The 24,091-nt window shown below is 42.2% G+C and overlaps 2 protein-coding genes across 5 annotated transcripts; both read right to left on the reverse strand.

The window, feature by feature from the left end:
* Nucleotides 1-66: 66 nt before the first annotated feature.
* Nucleotides 67-13,238, reverse strand: LOC124194127 (NFX1-type zinc finger-containing protein 1-like). Its single transcript, XM_046588186.1, has 21 exons — nucleotides 12,975-13,238; nucleotides 12,817-12,902; nucleotides 8,372-8,644; nucleotides 7,591-8,284; nucleotides 6,762-7,529; nucleotides 6,586-6,685; nucleotides 6,210-6,512; nucleotides 5,957-6,131; nucleotides 5,549-5,880; nucleotides 4,952-5,494; nucleotides 4,798-4,881; nucleotides 3,999-4,738; nucleotides 3,844-3,934; nucleotides 3,567-3,781; nucleotides 3,235-3,504; nucleotides 2,546-3,174; nucleotides 2,240-2,478; nucleotides 1,998-2,172; nucleotides 1,828-1,939; nucleotides 1,541-1,761; nucleotides 67-1,471 (listed from the first exon to the last, which is right to left on the reverse strand). Exons 1-21 carry the CDS (start codon nucleotides 13,029-13,031, stop codon nucleotides 379-381), a joined length of 7,200 nt encoding a protein of 2,399 aa, XP_046444142.1. The 5' UTR covers nucleotides 13,032-13,238; the 3' UTR covers nucleotides 67-378.
* Nucleotides 13,239-13,448: 210 nt separating this feature from the next.
* On the reverse strand, nucleotides 13,449-20,939 carry LOC124193675 (MOB kinase activator-like 2). Of its 4 annotated transcripts, none has more exons than XM_046587595.1 (7): nucleotides 18,131-18,212; nucleotides 15,138-15,437; nucleotides 14,926-15,066; nucleotides 14,718-14,852; nucleotides 14,327-14,603; nucleotides 14,090-14,259; nucleotides 13,449-14,002 (listed from the first exon to the last, which is right to left on the reverse strand). In XM_046587595.1, exons 2-7 carry the CDS (start codon nucleotides 15,396-15,398, stop codon nucleotides 13,895-13,897), a joined length of 1,092 nt encoding a protein of 363 aa, XP_046443551.1. In that variant the 5' UTR covers nucleotides 15,399-15,437; nucleotides 18,131-18,212; the 3' UTR covers nucleotides 13,449-13,894. The 4 variants fall into 4 exon arrangements, with proteins under 4 accessions (XP_046443551.1, XP_046443550.1, XP_046443549.1 ...); XM_046587594.1 differs by lacking the exon at nucleotides 18,131-18,212 and adding an exon at nucleotides 16,039-16,121; XM_046587593.1 differs by lacking the exon at nucleotides 18,131-18,212 and adding an exon at nucleotides 15,878-16,032.
* Nucleotides 20,940-24,091: the final 3,152 nt, after the last annotated feature.

Genomic DNA, 24,091 nt, shown 5'->3' on the forward strand with positions numbered 1-24,091 from the left:
AAATAACTACGATAAAAAATTTAAAAAAAGTCTAGGTTATTATAATTAATCAATTACGAAAACGAGTTCAAGAAGACAAGACATTACAACTTTATTACAAGAAACCAGAGTCGAAGAAGAATTTCCTTATTCCAAACAATGAATACAGACAGAGTAATATTGTTTCATGTGGTCCACCAAAATATTTTGAATAACAATACAAAACTTAGTTTTTTTGGGGGACAAACAGCATCATACATTCCTTGCTTTAGAGTTTTAGACGCCAGCGAGCGAAAATGAATAAAAAAAAAGTTATTAAGAAATGTCCATAATGACTGTATCACCGTGGTATCACTAAGAACCGAACACTTGATAGATAGATTAGATGAATGATAACACTTAATCATCTATTTCAAAATTGGCCATATTATTTGCCTGCTCTGACCATGCAGCAAATCGAGCCCCATCCATTTCGCCTGCAACGCGGTTGTCTGATCGAAGCGTATGACTCCCTCCGCCGATTTGGGCGCCGCACTCGTTGCATTTGGCTTCCTGCATTGCTCCTCCACACTCTCCAATCGCGTAGATGTGGCCATTCGGACATTTGAACCAGTGTCCCTGTGTAAGTCCCATGGCCTTAATAATTTCCTTACGTTCGATGTCGCTGATGCCAAGTCCAGTATTCAATTTTTTGCCCATCCTCTGCAAAGTTTCTTTGATCACCACGATCTCACGATCCCTCAATGGCTTCACATTCTTCATCAACAGCTCTTCTACCTGCCGATTTTCTTCGTTTATCAAAGAGTTTCTGTTGTAGGTGGAGGAGCTCTTCAACAAAAAGAAGGCTCGAATCAAGTTCAAGCGGTTGACTTCGGCAATGAAACATTCATGTTCTTGAGACGCAAATCTTTCGCGATGGAAAAGAGACAAAAGAAGTTGTTGCGTTCGATTTAAAAGATCCTCCAGCAAAGGGCGACTCATATATCCAATTGGAGCTTGATTACCAGTTGCTGTAATCACCGGGGATTTTCTGACGACGCTCAAAACTCTTTCTATGACATCAACTTGAACTTGGATCAGATAGCGCGTATCTTCATCCAAACGTTTATACTCGGGTTTTTTTCGGACAATAGTTGGAGTGAGGTTATTCCGAATTCCTTCCAATCCAAAAATTAAAACATCAGTGATGCCATGGTTGAGTTTACCAGTCAGCTCAGTATTTAGGGTATGGCATGTCGCAATCTGTTTTAAATGCTTCTCGGCGAAATCTTTGGGGCTTTCACGAGAACGCAAAAGCATCCTCTTTACTTCCACAATGTCGCCGAAATTTCGCTTGATAACATTTCCGTAACGGTAACATGAGCGGATAATGGTTTTACAGCGCGGGCAGCATTTCATTTGGATTTCACGAGTTTCTTCATCTTTCATCTCCATCCAATGATCCATCCCATCTACTTCTATTGTATGCTGGCAATCTTCCAAGTAGATGAATCTTTACATACAAGAAACAACAACAAAAATTAAGTAAAGAAGCAGTAAAACAATTTAACAAATTCTAAACCTGGCGTCTTCTTCTTCTTCGTTGCCATAGAGCATGAATTCCGTCAGCTGGTCTTTGTGACACACACGGCAAAGAGGAGGGCAGATTTCACCACAGAGTCCAACGCATGGATGGCCGCACGGGAGACGTTTCCGACAGGGTTCATCACAACGAGGCCGATTGCAATATTCAAAACATTTGAGAGAACATGAGTAATGTTCACATTTCCAGCCACAAGGTTCCTATTAATTAAAACAATAAAATTTTTAATCTAATAAGATAACCACACAAAAAGATTAGAAACATACAACACAATCGACGCATGGTTCGCAACATTTCTTGCGACATCTGCTGTGCCGACAGCGATATTGGCATACTTCCTTACAAGGTGGGCATGAAATGGCACAGTTCACACCACAGCTAGAAATGAAAAGAATTATTTATATTCAATTCAGATAAAACGTTGATATTGAATTACTTATGTCCACAAACTAGGGTCCGTCCACATTTTTCCTCGCACGCTTTGTGAAGACGTCCATTGAAACATTGCCCGCAAGATCCTTTACAAGAATGTTCGCAAAGCAAGTTGGCGTGACACTTTTGTGGGCACTCTTGTAGAAATCTCTCCACCTGTGTCTCTGTCACTACAAAAGCTATGAATACCAACGTAAATTAAATGAATTGCCTAATTGCATAAGAGTAAATTTTAAAGCGTGTTACATGAGTGATGATCGTTGCAAGTCTTCATCACGGGGTGCCCACAGGGACTTAACTTCGAAGTCCGTACAAGTTCCTGGCAAACTAATGGTGAGCATGTTTCTTTGCATTTCCTCTTACACTGGTGACCACAACTCATGATCTTGACACATGGCTGATTACACAACCGGCGACTTGCAATGGTGGAACACTCGACACGAATCGAATGCATACACTCAGTTATAGTTTTGTTGACCATTTCCCTTCAAAACGAAATTAAAGTATTAAAAAGAAAAGAACTTAAATCTTCATTTTTTCTCCTGGAATTACCTGCACTTAATTTCTTCATTATTTAAATAACATTCAGCCACTTGAGAATGACCACAAGGTAATTGACGGTCGATCTTGATGGTACAAAGATCACAGTCTTCGTGACATTTCTTCCCGCACTTATGATCCAGTTTGCAATCAATTTTATTCCGACTGCAAGCTTTCTTGCACAGATACTTTTCGTGGTGAGGATCGTTTTTGACATGACACAATTCCGTGCATTGATGCCCACAATTGAGACGTGTGTCGCAAGGCCTTGGGCAGAGAGCTGTTTCGGGATTGTCGCTACAAGCGATTTCAACCTTGTGGCCGCAACCGGGTAGAGTAACTTCTTTGGGGAACTTACATTTGATTGTCAGAGGATCCTTGTAACACGCCGTCTGAGTTTCATGACCGCAACTTAGTATCCGCTTCACTTGAGTATTGCAGGGGCCACATGGTTCACAGCAAGGCTTTCGACATACGTGCCCATCGTTACACAGCAGTTTGCCACACTGACGAGTGCATCTGTAACCTTCAGTGGATTGGCTACAGTCGAAAAAGGCCGTATGTTGGCAGCCGGAAAGAATTCTCTCCACCTTAACTTTACAGTAGGCGTCTTTAGGAAGCTGCCAGCATTTGATTTTACCCTATTAAAAGAATAACGTTGCGTTAATGAAAACCAAGAAAAATTCAGCTCAAATACGTACATCATGTCCACAAGGTAATTTCTTGACTACATCAACGAGACATTTCCCGCATTCCTCATAACATTGCTTTGGGCAAGGATGTTTTTCAGGGCAGGTAAAACGGCGACACGGTTGGGTGCATGGCATTTTGCCGTGGGAGCTTCTCTTGTGGCAAATTCGATTGCAGATATGATCGCAATCTAGATGCATGCCACACTGTTCCGGACATTTGACTTCCTCAACTGACTTACCACAGTCTAGTTCCATGGTATGTTTGCAGATTGGTAAAGCCTATTGAGCAATACAAATGGCTGTGGAATTCATATGGAGAAAAATAATTTAAGAAAAAATACCTTAACAACTTTCGTCAAACAATATTCCTTTTCCGGGTCTTTGTAACACTCAGTTATTTGAGTGTGATTACATGGTATAAGAATTTTCGGAATTTTCGTCAAACACGGGTTGCAATCCTGGTAACATCTTTTGGGGCAAGGATGACCAACGGAACAGGAGCGCAAGCAGGCTTCGTGGCATTTTTGTCGCCTGTGCTCACGATCCTCAACATGGCCTAGAATAACAAACAATACAATTAATTATACAATCTTTTTTGTTGAATTTGATTAATTTTACAAATTTTTGGGCATGTGTGTCCACAAGGCATCGGAGTGAGGCACTTGACGAAACATCCACCCTCTGGCGGGAAATGGGACACTTTATTGGCCTAAAAAATGTTTGTGCAAGTTGTTTAAATTTTTTGAACAGCAGTTTACTTGTTATTTTAATACCTTGATAACAGTATGATGGACTTCACATTGTAGGTCGAAATGGGGTCCTATCTGTTTGTTCGACGTCAAAACTTTGTTCACTTCCCGCCAGAGTTTACTGCTCCCTGCTAAATTGCCCATATTGCCAATCAAGTAGAATCCTTTCTTAGCTCGAGAAAGTGCAACACAGACGCGATTTTCTGTTTTGAGAAATCCAACATTAGCTTCGTCGTTGCTTCGCACCAAAGACAGGATGATGATGTCATTCTCTTCTCCTTGAAAATTGTCGACGATTGAGATGCGAACGCCTTGAAGAATTGCGTGACTTCTTCGCAACTTTTTGAAATGCAACAACTGTCCGGAATAGGTTGTCAATATTGTTATTTGACTGGGCTCCAAGCCTTGCATCAATAGGTGGCGAGCTAGGGCCAGAGCCATATCTGCTTCATAAGGGTTCAAATGACTGCGGCTTTCTTGATCGGATTGGTCTCCTTTTTCTCGTTCCAAATGAGACAGAAAAAAGACATTTTCCGCCATTCCTGGAACATCCCAGTACCTCAACACAGACTCGTGGTTTTCCAAATGGGGGTAAATGGATGGGACGATTAGTCGAGCAACATCCGGTCTCATTCGGTGTTGGACACCCAAAACATTTGGCTCAACTCCGTTCATGATCAAACGTTCAAACAGTGAAACATCCAAGTGGTAATCCTTCGCTAATTTATACACCGTCGTTGGAGGTCGCAGTTGTTGATGATCACCTGAATCCACGAAATTGTCAGAAAGTCACATACATATGAATTTCAATAGACATGCTTACCAATTAAAATCAAATGTTCGCAAGAAGAAGACATGGAAGTCACTATATGGGCCTCCAAAACTTCGGCTGCCTCTTCAACGACGACTGCAACCAAAATAAGTAAATAGATAAAGATTACTGTAGAAAAGGGTATGATAGATGTCAACTACTGTACCGATTTTTGATTTCAGGTGTTCTAATAGCGCCCTATTCTTGGCAGCTCCTGTAGTTGTGATTCCGACAACATGAGCTTCGCGGATAATCTCAGCAGTTTCAATTGTTTCGACGTCTTTCATTTCATTGGTTTGCTGAAGAACTTGTACGTTCAACGAATTTATCTCCTCAGCCAAAATTACTGAAGTTTCAGCTTTCCAAATGGAATAAATTTTCCATCGATCCATGTACGAAAGGCGAACAAGATCCTTCTCAATGAGTTGCTTGTAATTATCCATATCTGTGGCTGGAAGAATTTCAAGGATCTCCGAGAGTAATTGTTTTTGTTGCTGAATTTCAGCAATCCGTCTCTGAGTTGACTCATACTCTTCTCCATCGAACTGATCCAGAATCTCCAGCAACGAATTCATATCATGGTCAAGTATCGCAGTGGAGACGGCAAATTTCAATCCATCAATTTCTCTCGCATTTTCAGATTTCCAATCCTTTTCTCTCTTTGCATCGGCAAAATTGAATTCGTTATCATCGTCCAACATTCTTTGGCCTATAATAGAATTTTTCAGTAAAAATTTATCTCATAGTTTGCTGATTAAAATACCTTGAATTTCCTCGACGTCTTCTTTGTCCCATTCTTCCTCGTTGCCGGATTCATCATCACCTGCTGCAATAGGTTCTACATAAACTTTCGACGGAAGTTTTTGTGATTTGGCCAAATTGTTCTTTAAAGTCCAGACGATGTCCCTTAAAATCTGAATCGATTCTACACCAAGCCAATGAGGGAGAACGGAAGTGCTGTTAGATTTCGATCTCATGACGAGAAACCTACTGTACACGCTCTGAGGTAGCACTCCCAAACTAAACAGGGAATCCTCATGAACTATGCCATATGACTCAACAATTTTTTGTCCTCTCCGGCGCCTTTCAAGTGCACTAACATGAGATAGAAAATAACATTATGGTTGAGAAACGCCATTGAAAAAAAAATAAAACATAAAACTACCAATACCCTTTAGTTTCACTCAATTTAGTTCGGGCTTCATACAACCAATGGCGATATTGAGCAGGTCTTTTTCTAAGTGTAGTTGCCTGATTTCTCCATTCACGGAGGGAGAACGGCTCGAGGGCTGCACATTTAGACTGACCACCAATCCGGACGATTTTTTGCGTAAACTTCATGATTCCTAGGATTTTTATTTAAAAATAAACATGCAGTTATTTATAGATGAACACTAATTTGCAAGTGCATTCAAACCACTTACCTTCTAAGAACTGATCTAGCGCGTGATTAGTATAGCAAATCACTAATATGGGAGTAGGCTGGGGTTTTCCCATCGGTACCCAATATTGCTTATTGATTAGTAGAGTTTGAACAATTTTGAGGCCTAGATACGTTTTTCCTGTTCCTGGAGGTCCTTGAATAACAACCAGTCTTCTGGTTAAAGCGGCATAAAAGGCGTCAGCTTGGCTTGGATCCAGTCCAAGAGTTTCGTTATCAGGATATAGGCCGAATAGCGAAACATTCGCCAACAACCTATGTAGCGCAGGGTTCAGAGTCTGACACTCTTTATGGACAGAAAAAAAATGAGAATTTAAAATGTTGGTAATGTTTACACAAATTGCGTATGTCAATCCAACCGTTGTCAACTGTTTCGCCTTCCTCGTCTTCATTATTTGTATTTCCGCCAGGCAACGTCTTGGAAAACGCTTTTCGCACCGATGTCAAATCGTAGACGGGCTGCAAAAGAAAAATGTCCAAAAGAAACTTAAATTTAAACATTCCTTAACAACATTGTACTGATGAATAGCCTTACGTTTGGGGTTCTTATTAAGTATTCCGGTTCAGCTGGCAGAACATTCCGACAAAGAATATAATCTTCCATGGGAAAGTGAGCAGGACTAATACGCTGTAGTGCAATTAACACACTCCGATAAGCTTCAAAGAACACCGAGGATTCCGCCATCACTAAATTTGCTTTCTTGGCATATGTAGGTAAAGATTCACCCTCAAATTTGGCTTTAATTCTACCACGTGACAACTGCTCAGGTTTTCTGTCAACGACGGTGAATAGCATGAAGGAGTCGAAATTATTGGCCGACAATAAAAGTAGAGATCCAAAAAGCAACCGCTTACTGCCTTCCCAGTTGACACGCTGAAAGCCTTTGGTTGAAAACTCTAATAGGTAGTTGCCGCTGGCGGGGGTGTCGTCATCTTTGATTTTAACGTCGTAATACAGCCTAATGTTGTCGACACGAATGTGCTGTTTCGGTTGTTTTTCCATCTTGGTTCTAAAGGCAACAAGTCCTTCGCGCAAAGGATTTAAGAAGTCTTCACGCAATAGCCGGAATTGAATGTCGAGGTAGGTATCCACATCTGGATAGCTTCCCTTGATGATATTTGGGCGTAGAAAAGGTACAGCGTCCGAACATACGTCTTCCCATTCCGGCATTACGCTGAGTTGTCGAAAATCATCTGGCGGTTTAAGTAGCGACAGCAGCTCCTGACGTTGAAATCTGTTGGTTTGTCTTTGTTTCTCATTACTTTGGGTTTTTTTCGCTTTTGCATGTTGTTCCCAAGCATTCTAAAAAAAATTTACTCATTAAACAATTTCAAACAAACTTACGCTTGATACGAATACAGACCTTTAGGCGATCAGCTCCCTCTTTTTCAAGTGCCTTAAAAACATCGCTAACATTTGAATCTCTGATGGATGGCACAGTTTTGAGGGCACATACGTCTTCAAAAAATCTTTCCCCCAAATAGTCGCAGGTGAGCGCTGGCATCACCGTAAGCATCTCCGTCGTCAAATAACTAATGCTGTTAATGAGTCGATTTAAACGTTCTTCTTTAGAACCCAGATTTGTGGACCGAGATTTAGGTATATATAGTATGACACTTTCTAAATTAACGAACACGGAATTTTCAGCCAATATTTGAACGATATTAATAAAGGCGTTGTGAAAAAGCATGACTCCTTTCTTCAAGCAAAAGTTTCCTATCACTGCGAGGATGAGTTCAGTAACCTCCCAATTTGCGGAGTTGTTTTGTAAAAACTGCCCGAGTCCAGCATTTTCGTCCGTAAATTTCTGAACAATGATGTGAGGTTCAGTGTTTTCCGTCATCATTTTCTGCACAACACTAAAGTTTAAAGGATAGTGCTTGAAAGGTTGCTTATTTCTTTGATGGGTTGGCAAATTCCCATCTTTATCATTTCTTTTTTCTCTGTCATTCTGAGGATTGACAACATTATGTGTCCTTGGTCTGGCTCCACCAACATCCTGCCTCAAAATGGATGATGGTGATGTTTTAAGGACAGCTTGGTTGTCTTGTGTGGGTCTTTCATGAAATATATAGAACATACTATTAATTATTTACTTAATTATTTAAAAAAAAATTATAAGCATTTTGTAATCAGAAAGAAACCTTGTAAATGATCTATCAGTTGTGGTTGAGTTAACATTTTTTGATCTCCAATTTCCAGTTTTTGGCCTACCACCTGTTTTATTTGGATCAATGGGGCTGGCTGATTCAGTTTTCACATTTTTGTAAGCAGGAAGTCCACTCTCGCAGTTCTTGTTCCATTTCTTTTGTTGGCTATTTCTAGCTCCATTAGAAGAACTAGCTGACTGTTTGAAAGGCAACTGAGCTCCACCTGTTGCTGAACCATCTGAGAATGTTGTAGGCCTATCTTGATACCTAATGTTGGGAATTTATTGCATCCCAACAGTGATCGACATTATTGCTATTGTTAATTCTGTGTAATTTGTAGGGACCTCAACAGAGGGCCCCAATTTTACCCTCTCTTCCCATTCAATCTATTGTTCCCTACCCTACTCAACCCTAAACCAACTATTGAAATACCAAAATGCTGTATTATACGGCAGTGTGAAATATAAGGACGAACTAGCAACAACAAAGGTGTCATCTCTTATCTCAATCTTGGAAGTTGAACGGTCGACACCGCCAACAAGAGTTCCATTTCCAACATGGTCCTTCGAACCGGAGTTTTCTCCAACCAGTGTTAAGTTAGTTTCGCTCTATCACACTCAAATCTTTCTCTCGTTATCTCCTTTTGCTTAATCATTGCCGCCATTTATCAAAGAAAATTGTGTTTAATTATGGCAGGTCAGTCATTTATTAGAATCTTTTTCTCTCTCTCTGAGTTTAACTTGTTCTCAGGGGTCTAGTAAGCAAATAGATCCCTCTAAACAGTAAATTATTTTTCTTCTCTCTCTTGAATTAAAGCTAAAATATTTCCTCAAAGTTTCTTAAAATTAAAATAGGATTCCTAAATCATTTTTGAAGGGGGATTTCTTTTTTTGTCACGTAAATTATCATCGCCTAAGTTGATTATTCTCTCTTCCCTTTCAACAAATTTTTTTTTTTTGGGGGGATATTGCTTTCCAATATCTAAGATTGGGCAAACTTGGGAACTTCCCTACCTCTTTAACGTGTTCACCTCGTGTGAGCCTTAGGTTAAATTCCCTCTCTATCTCTTGATACGCCTCCCGGCATTGTAAAAACGAATCTCAGCTGATTGGGTTCACTGCCCGTTCTTTAAAAATGGGATAACGCGGGAATCTCTTTCCTTTCAAGAATTTTTTTTTGGGGGGGCTTGCTTCCCTACCTCTTAGATTGGGAAAACGCGGGAACTTCTCTAACCCTTCAATGAGTTCGCCTCGTGTGAGCCCCAGGGTGAAAAGACTTAAATAAATTATCGCTCTCTTTGCTATGGCCTTAGACCATTTCCCGAAAACAAATCTCTCTCATTTTTTGAATTAATTTGCATTGTTTGTTATTCAATCATTTGGGTAAATCTCTCTCTGTCTCAGAAGGCACAACGATCTCTCTAAATACGACAGAAAAATATTCTCTTTTTTGGGGGGCTAGGCCGGTTTCCCCTTTAAACTGGAAAAAACGCGGGAAAATTCTCTACCCTTTCAACGCGTTCGCCTCGTGTGCGCCTTAGGGTGATTAAAACTTGAATTTTTTTTCTCTCTCTCTATTTACAAAGGCCTTCCGCCATTTCGAAACAAATCTCGCGCTCTTACGCTCTTGCATTTTTTGTTTGCTTAAAGGGAAATCTTTCTCTTTTTCTGAGAAGGCACAAAGCGCCCTCTGAGCACAAAATTGGGAATTAGAAACCGCCGTCTTGCGGCAAAAACTCTTTAAATTCTCTTTCCTAAAAATTGTTATTATGCCGTTTGTGGGATTGTAAGGAGCTAGAAAATTACCCTAGCTCCAAAATCATTCAGTTTTTGCAGATATCTTCACATAAAGGAATTCAAAGAAAGTGGAAAAGACAGCAGAATTTAATTCGGCACCACGAATCTCCGAAGACCGAGCAGAACAACAAACAAAAAGGCTAATCAACTTAATCAAAACATTAATTTAAACTAATTATCTTCTTTTCGTACTCTCAGCAGCTCCTTAGGAGCCACCTCCAACTCACAATGGCTCCAAATTACGCAAGAACTTTAATTAAAAAGCATATCACCCGTATCATTAACCTCGTCGAAACGTACAAATCAACAGAAATGACGTTGGAAGCGTTTATCGAAGTCGAAAAATTAGAAAAAAAGCTAGATGGATTCTACAAAACTTATGAGATATTCTCAAAAAGGGTCCAGGCTGAAATGTACAAAGAAGGCGAAGACCAAGAAGAGATCAATGCAGACATCGACACCATGTACCAAACAATGGACGATGTTATTGTCGCCAAAATTCACATCTTAAAGAAAAAACGAAGAGAATGGTTAGACAAACTCGAAAAGGAAGCAGATGACGAAGAATGGGAGAAGGACAGAGAAAGAATGCTCCAAATTCTCCAACATCAGGCAGCAACCCAGGCAGCAAACCAGGCAGCAACCCAAGCACAACTCAATCGGGACATAATCAGTCAGGTGATCGCAGCCATCTCAACAGCCTTTTCAGTGCCCGTCGCTCCAGGAGATGTCAACTTATCACCAACAGCTTCTCAGGAGCCAGCTTCTCAAACAAATCCAGTAATAGAGTCAATTCTCAAAACCCTCTCAACATCTCAATTTGCAGCAGTATTAGTGCCAAACCCAACTCCACTAGAAGTGTCGTCGCTTACGACAACAAGCTGTAGTTTTCAAAACACCCCTTCATACCAGTCAAAAGAAAATATCCAGACGGAAGAAAAAGAGACTGGAACGGCCAGTCTCCCTCACCCACCGAAAAAAGGAGACTCACTCTCGGATTCTCCGGATGGGCCAGACGGATATCCCGACAAAAAAAGGTTTGAAAGGAACGAAATAAAAGAAAATAATTCCTTTGTTTCAAAGTTAGAAAACTCAGCAAATCTGGAAGGAGCAGAAAAAATCCCATCATCGAACGCGAAAAGTTGCTACAGCGACCAAAACGTCAAATCAGCCCAGTCAAAAGAAGTCCCGATGGAAAAGGAGCCTGGAACAGCCAGTCTCCAACAACGACCAAAAAAAGGGCTATCAATCTCAGATATTCCGGTCAAATCCAGTGGAAACAAAGACGAAAAAAGGTTTGAAGACGAGCTGAAAGCAACTAACCTCAAATTTGCAAACTTAGATGGTGTAGATGCAGTGGAGTCCAAAAATCTCTTGAGCTCCTCTAGCAACGAAAAAACTGCTTGCACACTCATTATTCAAGAAGCTCCAGCTACTCCGGCAGAAGCTCCTCGTCCTCTCATTATTCTAGAAGCTCCAGCTACTCCGGCAGAAGCTCCTGGTACTCTCAATCTTCAAAAAGCTCCAGCCAATCCGGCAGAAGCTCCTCACTCTCTTAGTCATCAAGAAACTCCTACTTATCAAGCAGAAGTTCCTGACACATTCAATTGTCTAAAAACTAAAGATTCAATTATTAGGATTCCGCCAGCCGGCTCCAAAGAAAAGGATATTCCTACCTTTCTTTTTTTCCCCTCGGGAAGGCCAGCTGCATCGCTGGAAACACTTAACTCTTTTCCGAGTCAACTTAAACAAACCAACTTCTCTTCTTCTGGAAATTTATCATCGTCGCCAGAAATCCAGGAAGCTTCGAAAGAAAATCCTCAAGAAGCCGCTGCATTTGTCAATTCAACAAACGTAGAAAGCAACCAAGAAATCATTCCGAAGTTCAGATCGCCGTGCAGTCAAGCAGCAATTCTTCCGGAATTGGCCAATCAACAAAACTCAATGAAACGGAAGCGCTTGGAGCCAGTAAAACCAGCTCCTAAACGCATCTCAAGGTTACCAAGTATAGAAGAACATCTCATCAACCAGTTGCTGTTCTCTTATTCGTTAACCCAGGTACCAAACAAAATCGTTTCACATCTACTAAAAAATATTCTTGTGTTAAAGGACATTGAAGAAGATTCCAACACACACCAATCGGTATGGGATCCTGGTGGCAAACTTCCAAAGAGTCAGCCAACTCTCAATCGGAATCAAATGGAATGGACAATTAACTGAATCCGTAGCCAGTCAACGAAACAGCTCCTCTTAATCCAGGCCATCCATCTTCAACCGCATTTTCAGATCTCCAATCCAACGGATATCAAGTCGATCAGGATGTCGAGCCAATTGAACGGGCTCTACTGGGGAGTGTGTTGGGAATTTATTGCATCCCAACAGTGATCGACATTATTGCTATTGTTAATTCTGTGTAATTTGTAGGGACCTCAACAGAGGGCCCCAATTTTACCCTCTCTTCCCATTCAATCTATTGTTCCCTACCCTACTCAACCCTAAACCAACTATTGAAATACCAAAATGCTGTATTATACGGCAGTGTGAAATATAAGGACGAACTAGCAACAACAAAGGTGTCATCTCTTATCTCAATCTTGGAAGTTGAACGGTCGACACCGCCAACAAGAGTTCCATTTCCAACACCTAATCTCTGATTTTGGTTTTATTAAATGCTGCTGGCGAGAAGCTTGGTCATTTCTTTCGACTGGTAGTACATTAGTCCCATGATTCTGTAGACAGAATTTTACAGTTTATAGGTATAGAAAATAAATTAAGCGAACTGCAATTAATTTATTACTTACCTCTGCATTCAAAATCTGTCTAAAAAATTTCTTTTCCTCGTCATTTAACGAAAACATGTCAAATAAACAACCAAGTTTTCAACTAACTTGATTGATGACCGTCTTACGACGTATCAGACTATCAGTTATCACTTTTTAGAATCGATGACAATATTGAAAACTATCAAATATGAACACCCTAGGCTATCTACTATTTATTTTTCACGAGACGACTAACGAACGACAGCTGACTGGATTATTGCCTTATTGGCTTATTCCAGGCCATGCTTATTCATTGCAATATTGCCCTTTTTCTTTTGTATTTATCTTCTACATGGCATGAGGGGGCATCTGGCGGTTAGGAAAAATTGCTTATCTTCTTCAAAATCTGGTGGTCAGGAAAAATTGCTTAGTAGATTTTTCAAACTTCGTTATCAATTTTTGCAAATCAGTCACGCTATCAGTTACCGCTAGGCATATTCGAACATAGAAAAATAATCTACATGAATTGTATTTGTATTTATTTGACATCACATGTTGACAAACATTTCAAAGCATGTTACCAATGAATTAAATTGATGAAGAAAATGTAATTGAAATGATAAAATCATTTAAAATGACAGAGAGACTAAGCCTCTGGCTCTGGGGCGGAAGAGAATATTGACTTCAACAATTATGATTCAAATCGCACACTTAACATCAATTCAGATTACCGGATTTAGGAAAACCAAAAGCATATGAGTGATATGACACAGAATTTTACTCATTAGACGAATATTGAAATTAAATTACGATTAATTTTCTTGAACATTGGGGTGAAACAAGTTGAAAATGTTGCTTAATTAATTATAAGCATTTAGCGCACCAATAGACCATAATTTTCTCACCAACAACAGCTTATTAGTAGAAGTTTGCAAATGACCATGGACTATGACTATGTCCTATGGAAAGTCAGCATGCGCCACATCGCTATATGGCCCTTCTTGTCCGTTAATGCCGGTGGCTCTTACCTTGAATTGATAACGGTTTTGTAGTTTGTCAGGACGGCCCTAAAAGGAATTGCTGCAGTTAGTATTGTCTCATTTGTGAGAATAAAATGGCTTAAGTTAAATCAAAGCTCTATTAAATATGTTTACCAAAGGAATAGTGCACGACATTCTAGAGGTGTCACCGCCAATTGGAAACCAATTTTGGTCGTTATTGACAGAACGGTTCTTATTTTCAATCAACATAAAAACACGACAAGAAACGATTTTCGCATGATTTGATTCAGGAAATTTCCATGAAATGCGAAGAGCAGCAGTATCTGGAAGTTAAACACAAAATTATTGGACATCTCAACACATGAATTTAACATGCAAATATTAACACACAATTATTAGTCGTTTTCGTTACGGTAACAATTGGTTTTGTCGGAATCGGCTCCACGACAGGTATGGATTTATGTTGATCAAGGGATATGCCCGACTGAGTGAAATTCGTCGAATTTTCAAACATCACCATAAGATCATCGTCTTCTTTAGTTTGATCAGATTTAATACTCATAGCTTGCTGTTGCACATCTTCCTCCCTCAATTTTTCACGTTTCTTTACAGGGATTGAAGCGCAATAAGAGGATGATGTAGAAGGTGATGAGTCACGTTCGACATTCTGTAAAGTAGAATCATGTGTTAAACTTATTTCCATTAGATTTTGATTCCTCGCTCATATTTGATAACGGGTGAACTCAGTGTCAATGTCTTCGCAAGTTCGCAGTTCATATACCTCAAGTTTAACGTCGTCAATATTGACTGAAGGATTCACTTGTATGCCAACAGATCGCAATTGTTTTATTGGTCTGTTATACTTGCTTGCATTCTTTGTAACGAATGACTTGACTATGTTCCTCAGATCAACCACCTAAGTTAACGAAAATCAATTAAAATAAAAAATCTCCCCCTCAACCAAATAAAATTTCTTAACACTGTCAAACCTCTTTAGTGAGCAAAATATTCTTTTGCTGGAAGTTTTCAATCCTTTTTTTGCAATTATCCAATTCCTGCTCTAATTCAGCATATGGTTTGTAGGTTGACATGTAGCCAACCATATGTCCCATAATAATTTGTTCCAATTCCTGTATTTGGAAGCAACAAACCACTAGTAAGCGAAAAATATTTTTTAGAACACAATTTTGAGTTACAATACTTCTCTAGAGAATCGTTTGAGTGATTTTGCCAATGGTGCGGGTTCTTCAACATGATTTCCGTTAAGTAAGTTTGAGTCGGACACAGGAACCATTTCTGCAGATCTTAATCGTTTGCGAGTGCTGAAATGGAGTGAACCATCCCCCGCTAGTGATGGCCTGACCATTTCCTCTTCTGACGAATCCAACGGTGTTCTATCAAATGGTGTTGAGTTGACGTTATTTTTCAATCTTCTTGATTCATTCCTCTCCAAATTGTCCATGGATTCAGACTAATGAATGGAAGGCAGCAAACAGTCTAACTGTAATTTTTGATGAAATAGTTTGATAATGTAAGGTTACGTGAAAATAAGCAACATCACATTCACAGAAATAGTTAAATTGGGAGTTTTCGTTGTGATAAGTGATTTCTCTTGTAATTCTAATTTTTATTTGCATCAGCAATCAACTGAACATGGTTTCTTGGTGGTTTCTCACAAGCCTTCTCACAAAGCCACTCTGAATTTCTTGCTTTGCTTTCGCTGTTTCTTTCCAAACAACTAAATCAAATAGAATGCTTTACTAAGGAAACCCAATTTTTGACAAAGCATCAATGAAATTCACATCTCCAGTCTGTGAATTCTTTCTGAATTCTTGTGAATTCAAAGCTTAACTAAATTAACGTATTCGTTAAATTGGCGCAATAAGAAATTAATACTAAAATGTAAAAAATCAGCGTAAATCAGTGAAATTAAATTCGCACCTCTTCGACACAAACAATGTTGGCACTAATTTACATAACCTTATTTTCTAATGTGCTAGCGCACAAAGGCACAATAAAAATTTAAAACAACAAGTAGGGTACTAAAGACAGTTAAAAGTAAGAGTTGAGAAAGTTGAACGTTGACAATGAGTCGGACCAACCTTGGACTTGGAGCATGCTTTTTTTTACTTGAACATTGAAAACAAGCAGACGATATTCAATAGAAATAAACAAGTTGCAGCACTGCCTGATAAATATAAAATATTGTTGCAAAATTATTTTAATCCGGTTAGAAATTTTGAATCAGAGCTGTTTTGAATTTAAAAAAAAAAAAACACAAATTTAAATTGAAAACAACATCATTGAAAACAGATGGGAGGGAGTGTGTGTGTGATAAGGACATGGGAGAGTGACTCCGTGAACTGAAAAGGGGATTCGTGAAGAGCGCCATTTTTCACGGTTCATGTCTCCTCTATATGATGCTGTTCCTTTGCTGATATTGTCCTCGTGACTTCCCTTTTTTTCTCCCCTTGTCGAGTGCACAGTAGCTACTGGGCTGGACGGCCGGCCTAATCCAAACTTTCCCACATCAAACACACCCCCCATTCTTCTTGCCTTTTTTATTCTTTTGATTTGGTGTCGGGGGGAGGAGGAGGAGATGGGTGGGAAAATAGGGAAATAAATGGCCAGCCAAAGCTTTTCTATTACAAGAGCGCACAACAACTAGTGTAGGTACAGCTATTATAACACTGGTGACGATTAAGACTTGCATATCACAAATAGAGCCAACAATGCGTGACACTAGCTCTCCAGTCAGCCTCATCGGTCCAACCCTCTTCATCTCGACCATTTTTTTTGTGTGTGTTATTGTTGTTGCGTGATTTATGGGCTTCGTGTGTGGTACGCTACTTGCAAGTCCATCACTCATAAGCAGACTCGTAATCGCTGATATTAAATCACGTTGTCTCTAATTGCCTAATCAGTAACAATTTTCGCAATTCTGTGGTAAACAACATTAACCAAACAGACTTGTTAACCTGCGATGCAGATAAAAATTAATTGTTACCTAATGTCAAAAAACGAATTCGGACACGGAAAGTCAAACTTGTCTAACCCTACGACATGTTCAATCAGCAGAATTAAGGATCATGTTGTAATAAACCAACAAGCGGGTTGCTAATCAGTGTGAACTGTCAAGCGGGGAAATTCAAATCGCGTTTCAAAATGGAAACAAAACGCTGCACGTCAGTTTCGGGACAATTGACGAGGACCCCCCTCGTCAACGCTGCTCGTTTGAACGAGGGCAAAAGGGCGTCGGCGTATATACAAGGGGTGGGAAAGTGAAGAAGAACAAGAAGAATGGATGCGCATTTTTTATTTCTTTTTATTTTCCCTTTTTCTATTCATTCGAAAAACGACGACGCACGCGCTCGACTCGATTTGCTCGGATGACTTTGCGCGATAGACTCGCACCCCCTCCCCCATTCTATGGTGTAACAAACACGAACCGTACGCGCCCCCTCAATCATCATTTTTGCTATTACAACAACATCCCGACGCCCGAATAAAATAACTCGCAAGATCCTTTTCAGCAGACGAAATAAAATTTGGACAAGAAAAGAGGGCGCGCAACGGCGCAATCCATCAAGACAGGCAGGTCACGTGACCGTGCACGGCGGTTGGGAAAAGAAAAACATAAATAGCGTCAAAGTCGCACAATCAAATATGTTTTTTCTTTTTTTGAGAACTGAGAAGACGACAGGAAACCTGGCGTGGCTGCAATCGTCCCGATCACGATTTCATTACGAGATAGACACTAACTAAAACCAATGCCACTTTGGTGGAAACAACCTAGTCGCCTCCCCCAACCCGCAGGCGTCTTTTCTCTGAAGTTATTCCGCTGAGAACTAGTATAACAGTGACACACCGTCATGTCACCGCTGATCGACGCTTGTTGTTGTCCTACTACTCCTCGACATCCCATCAAGATAGATGGTGGTGTGTATATCCATCAGCCACCACTTCCGCCCACCCATCATTGCCTATCCGGATCGGAGAGATCCATTCACTCCACCAACGCACGAGACTCACTGGACAGAGTACACGTATATCCCTTTTCGGCCAAACAGCTTTAATTTAGTAGGTCTTGCTGGCTGCAGTATAGATTGGAATGAATCAGCAGGATGTTGCGTGCTGAAAGCTAAGCCCAAACAAACTCGGGAGGATAAAAACAAATGTCCATTCATCACTCACCGAAATCGGGCGATGTTCTCGACTGATGCGAAGGACTCGATTGCTGCTGCTGCTGTTGTTGCTGTTGTTGTTGCTGCAACTGCTCCGACTTATTCCCTGAAAAAAATAAGGAAACTTATGATTCGAAATCAATTGAATCGTTTTCTCGACTTCGGCGACATACTTTGATTGTTGCGTTTTTCAGCGTTGCTCGAGGCAACGACCAGGGCGGATGAACTGGCGATTTTTGAAGAACTCGTCGTCGAGAGATGGAGGCCATTCTGCTGAGATCCGGATCCAGCAGAGTTGGCGGACTCGTGTTGCTGCAACGAACCGACGGCGGCGGCGGCCACCGCGGCTGCTGCGAACCCGGCAGCGAAATGAGACGTGGCCGTGCTGGCCGGATTGTGGTGATGTCCGCCCGTCGAGGTCGTGACAGCTACTCCGGCGTGGTAGTTTTGATGGTGGTGGTGATGATGGACAGAGTGATGATGATGCGACGGACCCCCGACCAGCGTCCCCGATGTCTGGTGATGGTGGTGGTGATGTCCGGACGATCCGACCATGGACCCCGAAGACACGGATGAGCCGAGAGTAGCTGAAGAATGTCCGGACAGATGGTGATGCCCACCAGGACCCGATCCGCCCAGAAAATTCTTGACTCCGCCATTTCGTTGATGATGTTGCTGCGCCTGTTGCTCGATGCTTTGCTTCAATTGTTCCAAAGTCGTCGGGTTGGCGAACGTCGGGAATCTAAAATCGTTCAACGATTGAAATCGGTTCAACTTGAGTGTTGTTGTAAGTCATTAATGCGTTGTTTTTCTTACCTGGATGTGTAGGCGGCGGCGGCGGTGGCCCAAGGAGCGGCTGCGGATTCCGGTGTGACTCCAGTGATGTTAACGCCGATATTGACCGAGAGGTTGACACCGGCTGCGCTGACACCAAAACCGGCCGTTGCCAGTTGCTGGGCCGCTGTTTGTTGTTGCTGTTGTTGCGAGGCGGAAGTCGTCGAGGACGTCGCCATGTTGTTGTTGTTGTTATTGTTGTTGGTTGCGGTGACCGTTTCTTCCGATTTGACGACGGTAGTGGCTGCGGCGGTGGAAGCGGCGGTCGATCCCTGGGCGGCCAGTTGATGGCCGAGCTGATGATGCGACTGCGGAGGACTGATGTTCCCTCCGCCGGAATGGTGTTGATGCGACGCGGCATGGTGGGCAGAGTTGAGATGAGACGCTACGCCGGACGAGTTATTGTGGTTGCTGCTGCCACTGTGGTGAATCTGCTGATGGTGGTGGTGATGAAGACTCGCCGTCACGTTGTAATTCTTGCTGCCTCCACCCGAACTGGCACCTCCGGCACCTCCGCTACTGCTGAAATCCATTTCTTCTCTTTACAGAGACTACACAACTGCCATTTTTACGAGAGAAAGAAAAACGTCAGCAATCGAGTTAAGGCAAAAATAGAAACGCAATTAACCTCGTCAAAGTGACTTGACTTGGTACTTGCATGAAAGAAAAGGGAAGAAAAAAACCAACATTCAACAACACAGAAATTGTGAACGCAATATGAAAAAGGCTTTAGAGGGAGGGAGGGAGAGAGAGAGAGCGAATGCATGTGCGGACGGGCGCTTGATCAAGGTTGACGCGCTTCCGTGCGGAGCACCGGAACTTGTCATTTGGGACAGGAAGCGACCGAAATTGACAAACGTCGTTCGCGTTCAACCTCCTCTTCCAGTCCTCTTTATCCACCATCCACCACCCACCCCCCACCCCCCAGCTAAACTCTGTTTCTCTCATATGCCAACTCACTTTTCAAAAACGTTCACTTATCAGACTCTAAAAACTCCCGGCTCCCTCCCATTCAACCAACGGGGGGCAAACAAAAATTCAACCCAAGTGGAGATGAGTCGTCCGTTTCGGTACACGTCACGTCAGGTGAAAAAGGATGAACGAACGAGTTCACTTACGTAAGAAAAACAAACGAACTGACAATATAATACGAGGATTTATAAAAGACTATACCTGACGGGCTGGCGGATTAAAATGCAACGGCAATGAAATTGCGGGAGAGAGTGGGGGATGGCACTAGAGGATGGGTCAATATCAAACGTCCGTCCGTCCGTCCGTCCACCACGGCACTTTCCGTTTCCTCCTGACCGGATCTCTCTTCACCAGAGATTCCGGATCGGATGGCCGGAAGAACAGCGTTGAGAGAGAGCCTCTCTCTGCTGTGGCTGCTGCTGCTGGCCGATTTTTTTTCTCGCAAATCTCCTCACCGCAGTGACGGGCAATTGACTCGGAGAATTTTCGAAGCGCTCGGGAAATTGGCGACTCAAAAGACACGTAACTTTCACGCACAGACCGAGTTTCCCATTTGCAACACGGCGTACACGCGTGCGTGACGGCTTCACTCGAATGGTGGAAAAAAAAGACGTTGGGCTGGGAGATTCACTTAATGGACCCGGCACTAATTTTTCGAATTGATCAAGTCAACGAAGGAAACGGCGAAGGAAAGAGGAGGCAAATAAAAGAGCGGAGGAAGCGGAGGTGTGAAACAAAAATTCCACCCAAAGAATATAAAGGAGTTGATAAAGGGTTGTCCGTATATAGTAGCCCGTCTAGCACTTCTTGTAAGATATACGTACACTTTGCACTGAGCAGCCAAGTGAATCGACAAGAAGCTGCTGCTGCTGGTTGGTGCGGATGGCGGCGGCCCGGGATCGTTGTCTATTTCTATCTATCTGGGACCACTTGCCTCGGAAGTTTGAACGGAAACTTCGCATCAGACAGAGAGAGAACCGCCGGACGGATTCCTAGCTGCGAGAGCTCCTGCTTCCGACCAACCGACACTCCCTCCTCCGGCTCCTCCTCTTTTCCATATTCTCCTCTCTCACTCACTTTCATCTTCATCTTCTTTCCAAGTGCTTTTTCCCTTTTTTTATTTTCTCTCTCTCTCTCTTTTTGGCCAGAAATCTCCTCCGAGCTGATGTCCAGGCAGCGACAGTCCTCCTAACCCTACTACTTGCCATCCAGCGCGCGCGCTCCAATCTGCGCTTGCCGCCGGATGGTGACTCCTCCTACTCGACGTGACTTTGCCTCCACCCATTTCCTCATCGGGGAACTTGCGTTTGTTTTGTTTCTTTTCTTCTTCTTTCTTCTTCGTCGCAAAGAATTTTTGGCTCAATCCTCCTCCTCTTCCTTGGACTACAACGGACCTATAAATTATTTAGCGCGCACCCCCCTAAGTCAAAAACTCAACAAAAACTAAATTGGGACGACGAACCTTTTGTTTTTCCCGCAAAATAAAAATGCATGCACAGTCGGATCTCGTTGGCCGCCGTAGAGAAGAAAAGAATTTCGTCCGTTTTGGGACGAGCTCTAACGCAATTTTTGTGTCTTGCCTTGTAAGTGGTATTAATGGTGTTGTCATCATCCATCAAGGTTCCTCTTCTCTTTCATCCGATTGCCATTCCCTCCTTTTTTTCTCCTTCATAGCGAGAGAGAGAGGAGGAAAAGCTGCTAGAGACTTAGAGAGTGCAGTCAACTTTTTTGATGAAGAAGAAGTGAATGAATGAAAAGGCTAACCACAAAAATATTAAGTGAATAACAAGGAAAAATATCGTGCTCGGGATGGGGGAAAAAAAACTAACGGGATCCGCCCCGTAACATGACGATTAATGATCCCTTGATTGAATGGCGCCCGCCTGCCTGCGCTGAATAATAAAACGGGGTTGGAAATTCAGACAGAACTCTGCGTCCAATTTTTATTATTTTTTTTACTTGATAAAACAAACACAGTTTTATTTCGGGTCACTCGACATTCCAATTTTCCAGTCAAGCACCCAAAACCATCGCTCCTTCCCTTATCGAGCCGATTACGTCACTCTCCCGGTACAATATAGGCAAGGCAAGAAATAGAGTGAAATGCCGTCCACGCGCCGTGCTTTATCAAAAATGCACTTAATGGCCAGCCAGCACGCACACAAGAGTCACAAGGTATAGTTACCCTAAGGTCAGCGGCTACACATCGCAGCACATTGTTAGAGGAGGACGGACGGACGGCTGGTGGTTTCCCATTTTTAATGCTCCCAACCCAAGGGTGACTCGCTAATGGATTCTCTTATACCGCATCCCCTTTCTTCTTCTTCGTATTATTAAAAGGAACCCTCTTTGATTTCAATGCGTGTTGGCCCAATGCTATACACACAAGGCAGTCAACGGCGTGTCAAAAATGAAACAGTTGAGAGGACTAACACCCGCCCATCTTTTTTTTTGGTTTCTGTCCCATAAATTCACCAACGGGAAAAAAAGTGAACACATTCTCGGTAAAAAGGAATTAGAATATCGTTATAACGGGATGACCCGTTCCGAGTGCCGTCGCCTCTTGTCCCGCGATGATGTGTCAGCGCGACGGATCTCCACCCTCCGGCCTAATCGACTCCTCCTTCTCGTATTGTATCCATCCTTTCACAGCCTACCCCAACTATCTTGTCCCACTCCTTTTCTTCCATTCTGTGTATTCTGCCGATGCACTAGTGAGTTGTTGTTGTGTTGCCACTTGACAGTCACTTGAGATTTACTACACTAGACACACACTGTAGTGGGGTAGTACGGATGGGGAGGGGACACCACCGCACATTACAGTGACTCTGTCATGGGAAACACGGGGGGAGCAGAGGAGTAGGACCGATTCGCCGCACCCGCGATTGATCATCCCCCAACCTCCTACTTCACACACATTCAATACGACGACTGTATGACATCCAACTACTTCTACTAGCAGTGATACAGTACTTGATTAGTCAGACTCTCTTGAATGGTAATCTGGCACGCGCCACTCGATTATTCCCAATCGGTTTTTATAGAGTGAAAATAATATCGAATAATATAAGAGAAAAGGTGTTTGGTTAGAATTCGTTGCGACATTGATGGCACGAGGAAAGAAAAAAAAAGAGAATTGAATTGATTTTGATGCCCATCAGATATAATGACGTGCCTTTCTCTGTTTAGCTCCGAGATCGGAAGCTCCTTTAAATAGGAGTCGCAGAAAGGAGGCCGAGGATCTATCTTTAGCGTCTTTTGCTGCCGCTGCTGTGTGCTGGCGGTGCTGAACCGAAAAGACGGAAGGAACGATGCGGATAGATCCGCCGCCGGAATTGTGATTGACACACGCTGGATGCCCTCTTTCTCTTCACATATTTATCATATCAATCATATGCTTTTGATCTCCAGTTTTCTTTCATTATTTGATCGTATTCTCATTAATTCTACACATTCTGGCGAAAAGATTCCAATCTGAAACATAAATATCACGACGATAACGACGACGATAACGATAAATATTTAAGCTGGGGAAAGGTTGACTCCGGTGATGTACGACCAGCAGCGCTCCCCCCGAACCACCCCCACGTTCATTGCCAAAGTGAAAAACGATCGCGATAAACAATTGCGTGAGCAGTATAAATACGGGAGGGAAGAATTCACCAGTCGGCTATTGGCTTTTACATATTGAGACTTTTGCTTCTGGAATATAGTCTGCGCTTTCGACGCTGGTGGATTGGATCGGATGCCAGGATCTATAAGGAAAAGATGGAGGAACCGGAAGCCGGATGGCTGAAAGGAAGGAAGGAAGAAAGTAAGGAAGGATGGGCGAGAGAAGGGGCGAGTGTAGCAGTAGAAGAGGCTCAGAGAAATTGATAGAAGATGGGAAGCGCCTCTGCATCTGCCAATGTGTGTGCAGAGAGAAATAAATACAGCCGACTCTGCTGCTGTGTATATGGCATATACTGTATCATTCCATCTATCCATCTATATTTATTTATTTATTTATTTATAAGAGTTGCAGCAGCAGTGGTGGCAGTAGCGCTAGTGCGCCAGAAGAGAGAACCAAAGAGAGAAAGCATCAGTCTTGGCACACGAGCCATGCGGTACTTCCGATCTCATCCGGTCGCTTCCGGCTCGACTTCCTGGCGCGCGTCGAGGTTGC

This window comes from Daphnia pulex, chromosome 5 (assembly GCF_021134715.1).
Source record: "Daphnia pulex isolate KAP4 chromosome 5, ASM2113471v1".
NCBI classification, from domain to species: domain Eukaryota; kingdom Metazoa; phylum Arthropoda; class Branchiopoda; order Diplostraca; family Daphniidae; genus Daphnia; species Daphnia pulex.